The 5,955-nt window shown below is 39.1% G+C and overlaps 1 protein-coding gene across 1 annotated transcript; it reads right to left on the minus strand.

Annotated features, from left to right (window-relative positions):
* Positions 1 to 3,466: 3,466 nt before the first annotated feature.
* LOC142343121 (uncharacterized) lies at positions 3,467 to 5,509 on the minus strand. Its single transcript, XM_075394808.1, has 2 exons — positions 5,196 to 5,509; positions 3,467 to 5,003 (listed from the first exon to the last, which is right to left on the minus strand). Exons 1-2 carry the CDS (start codon positions 5,507 to 5,509, stop codon positions 3,467 to 3,469), a joined length of 1,851 nt encoding a protein of 616 aa, XP_075250923.1.
* Positions 5,510 to 5,955: the final 446 nt, after the last annotated feature.

Consider the following 5,955-nt stretch of genomic DNA (forward strand, 5'->3'; position numbering starts at 1 on the left):
CTGAAGAATCTGCGCGGAGAAATTGCAAATGGCTGAGATTTAAACAAAAAATCAGACTGCTTCATGGGTCAAACCATCAAACGTTCATCTCTTCCGACACCTTCTCGGAAGAACCCAACAAACTACCGAGCAAGCTGGTTGTTTCAGGAACCAAACGTAAACAACCAAGCGGAATGAGACGTAAAACGCCAATGCAAAATGCAGGTGAAAACGCTGAGAGCTGGGATGAGGCGTTCAGTTCTGATGACCATGATGGTGTACCGTCCAAAAACAGTAATCGTGATCTTCAAAAAGAGAGAGCAAGTGTATCAAAATACACGGCTCAGCAACAGAAACCAAAAGAGAACAGTGAGAAACAGGAGCATCGCAGCCTCAGTGAAGATGCGAAAAAGGATCAGAGTTGCCCAATTTTTGATGTGAATGTTCCAAATCAAGGTTTGGCTACCCTCAATATTTCAAGCGATCAACCATCAGACACTGTGTACTGGAATTCCGGTACAGCACCTGGATTTTAACCTCGAGCAATGCCCGACAATTTCACTCAACCGTTTGCAGACAATATCTATCCACGTGAGTAGTAATCATATCTGCCATGTTACTGGAGGGGGGGGGGGTCCGGACCCCCCCCTACAAGAACTTTCACTCTGTAAAAATTGATTTCTTGTACTTTTGAAGAAACTTTGAGAGTTTTATTGTTTTACCTACTTCGATCTTTTGGATTGTGAGTTCATGTTATTTGAACTCTTGGGAAATAAATTTGGAGAGCTGGGATATTTCCTTCCGCGCGCATGAGTGGGCTGTTATGCCTAATTTGAACTTTTGTTGAGCTTTCGAAAGTGGGGATTGTTTAAACTTGTCAAGTTTTGTTTACGGTGGGGGATTTTATGTGGAATTAAATCAAAGCGGAGCGGGATCTTGGAAACTGAATTTCAAAACAAAATTAAATTAGTGCGGTGTGTTTTATTGATTTTGAAATTAATTTTCTTCGGTGTATGAAAAGTGTTCCAATTAAGATAAAAGTAAATGTATGGCTGTGAAAGCAGTTTGGAAGTATAAATCTGGTGAGGGGAATAAAGCAGGGCCCTCGGTGTTAGAACTGAACCGTTTCTTGGCAAATGTTTGGAATAAATTCTTTTCTGCCTGTTAGGTTGAGATAAATGTTAAATCACCAAAATGAGCCTTCTGAAGAGACTATTTCCTATTTCTTCTCAATTGTATTGCGTCTACAGAGCGAACTAAGTGAAACTTGAAGCTATTAAAAAGAATGTCAGGACACAAATGTGAGACTTGTGAGCTCACTTTCAACAATTTTCAAGAAAAATTAAAACATTTCACAGAAAATCACAAAAACCGATATATAAAATATTGTTCAAGATGTCAGGAAGCCATTTATTTTCTTCCTCAGTTTACCAAGCATAAAAAGCACAACAAATTTCTTGAAACCAACCCATTATACTGTTCTCGATCTCTTGTTTCGGGGAAAATATTGGACCAAATTTGCCCTTTTTTTTATAAACAGGAGCTCGAGAAGCATTTGAAAAGCTTTTGTCGGTGCAAAGTGCAAAGAATATCCGACAGGAGGACTGGGAAATTTCCTTAACGTAAGTTTTCTTCTCACCAATTGTATAAAAACATCATTATTAATATTTATCTTTGTATTTTTAAATTTTCCGTTCTATAAAAGAAGTACTTATTACAATACAAAGAAAAATAACAGATTACTCAGTGTCAGAATCTACAATATAAGCACGGGCACGTTTAATCGAGATTACTGGCGATTCCTCATTTTCAGAGAGTGTTACCTCTGAAGAGTTAGTAGATTCAACACTATCTATTTGTCTGAATAAGTTATTGCTTAATGTTGCTTGCTTCTTTTGTTGCTGATGCTGGCTAATGTTGCATTCTCACTGCTTGAAGAGCAGCAATCTGGGTTTTCATCAGCTTCAATGAGAATGAACGGGTTATTGATTTCCTGGTCAGACTCATCACTTTGTTCCGATAAATTTGAAAGGTCAATAACATCATTCAACTCTTCATTAGAGTACGAGGGCTGATGAAAACCTGGATCGGGTGTTTCCCAGCCTGAGGCCTCCCCTCCTTCAGGAAGTTCAAACACGTTATAGGGTTCGTTCAATTCGTCTTCCCAGTCGGTTTCGGCACACAGTTTTTTTGAAACGTATTCATCACGCAAAGAAAAATGTCCGAAGGGCAGTGTCGTTTTTTTGTCTGTATTTATATATCTTTTGTCGTCGTATGCGCAGAGGGCGATTTTGTTCAAGCACACAGTTTGTAGTTGATGTTTAAGTGTTGACATTTTGATGTTTTCAAGTCTCACTACGTTGCTCGTCTCCAATGTCTCTTTGAACATTTCATGATTTAATTTGGCTTGCGCGAATTTTTTAGTTCCTTTCGCCGACATTTTGTTTTCACCATTACTAGCAACAATCGAGTAAAGTTTAGGCTTAAGGGCACAGAATTCTTCTATTGGCGTTCCTGCAAGTTCGTCTTTGAACTTAAGCACCACCTTTGCATTCGTTTTGTCATAGAGTTTGTGGTCGCTGGGGAAGTTTGAGAGATCAAAGTGTTTTTTCAGGGTAGAGTTTTTCGTCAAATCATCATAGAAACTATTCGTTTTAACTTTGTATACGAATGAGTCTGTATCTGAATACAGCAAACTGCACTCTGTTTGTTTTTTCATTACGTTGTAATGAAAATCCAACATAAACAGCTTTGAAAGCTCAAGAATGCTGGCTCCAATAATTGTTGGTTTGTTCCATACTATGGATTGGACTTTCTTTGTGATAATTGTTAGGTTCTCGTTTATGACTTTTATCGATGAAATATTTCCTTTTGATGTTGTTTTAAGTAGCTCCTCTTCTGTGCGAACAAATTTAACGGACACTCTATTTCTCAAACTTTCACATAGCTTGCCAAAAGTAGAGTTTGACATAAGTTTGTAGAAATCCTGATCAAGCTTAGAGCTAGCTTCTTGACGTTTCTGTGTGTTAAGTGCAATATAACTTGCTAACCACTTAGATTGATGAAACTTTACTGCTCGATGAACTCGGGTGACCTTAATTCCGCCATCAACATAGAATTTGAGGTTCCGGTAGTGAACAACATAGTTCTTCTTTGGGTGAAATGTCTGTCTCAACTTACTTGATTTCGATGAACTTAGACTTAGAGCGCTTCTAAGAGCTGTCTGATAGTCACTAAGTTCTAGGGTATCAATTGGTTCCTTGTCGGGTATCAATGGGTAGTCTGCATGTTCATCATGTAGAGCATCAGGGTACTCTAGATCCACCTCAACAATGAAACCAACATCCCCTTCGTCGTCGGTCTGCAAAATCGTTTCTAGTGCAACATCTTCAATCAATTCAAACTGATTCAGGGGAAGAGGGAAATGCAACATGATTCCCCCGTAAAGGTTATTAGCATCAATATAAATGATTGATGAGACTTCCTTTCAGCTATCAAAGTTAGGCAGTAGAGTGTTGTTTGCAATCTCTAGTCTTGAACTGTAGATGGAGGACAGGCCTCCACGTATCATTTTCTCTGCCATTTCAAGGATCAGTCGGTCTGTCAACAGCTCAATTTCGGGCTTGCAGGTTTTCAGAAAAGCGTTTCCAGAAAGGTTTGAAGCTGTGTAGAACTCTGCACAGTCAAGGCCGTATGTGTCATAGCACACAGAACGCAGCTCCTCGAACCAGCATGACAGCTGTAGCACATCGCCAGTGAGATATAGCTCCAGGAATTCCTTCAGACTTTGGCAATTGAACTCGTTGAAGACAAAATTCAACTGATTGAGTTCCTCACTGGTAACATCAATTTTATTGTCTTTCAAACTGTTTTTCCAGTTTTCGAGACTGGGAAGAGAAAGTTCTCTCAGTTTTCTGAAGTCATTGACATGCGAGTAGGGAAAACTTCCCTTTTTCTTCAACAAGTTGCGTTGCTCAGTGGTATAGCCTCGGTAAAAGTTGTCAAGAATACTGAATTTTTTGTGAGGCAGAGTTTGTACAGTTTTATCGAGGCTGCACGGCATAAACTTGATACTGTCAATAAAGCGCATGTACTCGTAAACAGTGACTTCATCTCGCTTCCTTTTTCGTGTTTCAATGAATACACCAAAATTTAGTGCAATGAATTTTTCGTCGTTTGTCGGTATCACTTCAATTTTTGTTGACTCTGAGGCTGTATGCAAGGACTTAACTATGTGATGTAAGTCATAATTCATCATGTTGTGGGCAATTACGGGCGTGAAGTTGAGTGTTCGGCGCTTGAGGTTGCATTCGTCGTGCGCGTAACCGATGAATTGACCACTGTAGTGACAGTGGTCTAACACTTTTTCGTTGTCATTGTTGAAAGCAACATCACAAATCCAACATCTCGAGAATGTACTTTTCAAAGGAGCGGCTCCAATAAATTTAGGAAATTTCCTTTTCTGATGGTAAATGAACCTTGCAAGTTTTTTGATTTTTGTAATGAAGCGTTTCATACAATCGGGGCCTGTGTAAATGTCAAAATGTATTGGTTCAGGGTTGTTATGTTCGACCACAATTAAGCAGTAACTACACGGTAAATGGTGTTCCAAGGCACACGTGCTTGAAGTCATTGGGTTACTTTTTGCTGTTGCTACAGACACAAGTAGAGATTCCAAGTCCAAGTATACTACAAAAGGTGAAAACCACCTCGCGGCGTAGTTTTCGAACTTTAACTTGTTGTTAGCAGGATCGGGCATCGTGATTTGCAGAGAATCATTTTCCAAACACGATTTCTGATGTGCTAATAGCACATCCGCTGACGAACAATTGTGAAAACAGTTCCTGCACAGCTCATTTCTATCACGATACTGTTTACCGTTGATTTTAGCGACAAGTTTCATCAAATTGATAATGAGTACGTAGTGGTATGTCTGTTCGTTTTGTAGGAGCAACAAATCGAGTACGAATGGGAAATTTTTGCCTCGTGACAGCCTCAATGGTAGTAATTGCTTCGTCTGATACCTTAAATATGAAAAATCTCAGACTTTTTCTGGATAGTGAGGTTTTTTAAACAGCAAAATGTTAAGAACTGTTATGATGAACGAAAAATTTTTGTTCCCCTTTTTTTTAACAACTTTTCGTTTTTGTTTTTGTTTTTTTTTCACAAAAAAATAAAATCACATTTAAATACAGAATAATACGATTTGTTCTTACCTGAACACATTAACTTGTACTTCATTGAGTTCCTCAAACTTTGATATGTCCTGTTGACCCATTGGCATTTCAAAGTCCCCTTTCGGTTGCTTTGCTGATGGATTTTCTTTGCTGTACGTCAGAACGTTGGTGCGTGACCTGAAGCATGGTGTTGGCGGTTCTAATTTTTCTTTTTTGTAAACCAGATGGTATCCAGCCGTGTAGCAGTAAAGGAAACAGTTATAATCGTTTGCATTGTGTATGTTTAACAAGGTCGAATCTCTTCTTAGCGGATGTTCCTCATGAAACGGTATGAAACTGCTTCCCCGGGACATATGTGGCCAGCTTCAGGGTAACTTTGTCTATTGAAAGTAGCTGCCACCCACTTCCGTAGCTTGAAAACGAAACAAGTTTTGAAACAATGTTGTCGACAAAGTCTTCAAAAAATTCATCCGAAATCCCTGAATGATATACGATTCGTGTATTCGTATTGAAAAACACGCTCAATTTTTTTGATCATCATCAAAAGGTTTCTGAAGCGTCATTTCCACTACATGTTGAACGTTTTGTGGAAACTTGTGCGTGTGTTTTTGGACTGTTTTCGAAATTTCGCCCCGGTTCCTGAACAGATATTCCATAATGTCTAAATCCCCCTGGGCCGGCTCAAATTCGTAGTAGATTACACCATTGCTAATTGAACAGACTGTTGGTCTAGACGTATCAACTTCGTGGGTTTCCAAGTCCAAGATGGGCAGACCATGCTCATTGTTTATGTGCTCTG

This window comes from Convolutriloba macropyga, chromosome 7 (genome assembly GCF_964194025.1).
Source record: "Convolutriloba macropyga chromosome 7, txConMacr16.3, whole genome shotgun sequence".
NCBI lineage: Eukaryota > Metazoa > Xenacoelomorpha > Acoela > Convolutidae > Convolutriloba > Convolutriloba macropyga.

Excerpts from the sequence above, each read along its gene's own strand:
- LOC142343121 (XM_075394808.1), bottom strand. The coding sequence starts at position 5,509 with ATGTCCCGGGGAAGCAGTTTCATACCGTTTCATGAGGAACATCCGCTA. Across the intron at positions 5,004-5,195 it reads GTACAAGTTAATGTGTTCAG|GTATCAGACGAAGCAATTAC; the intron begins GTAAGAACAAAT and ends TTCATATTTAAG.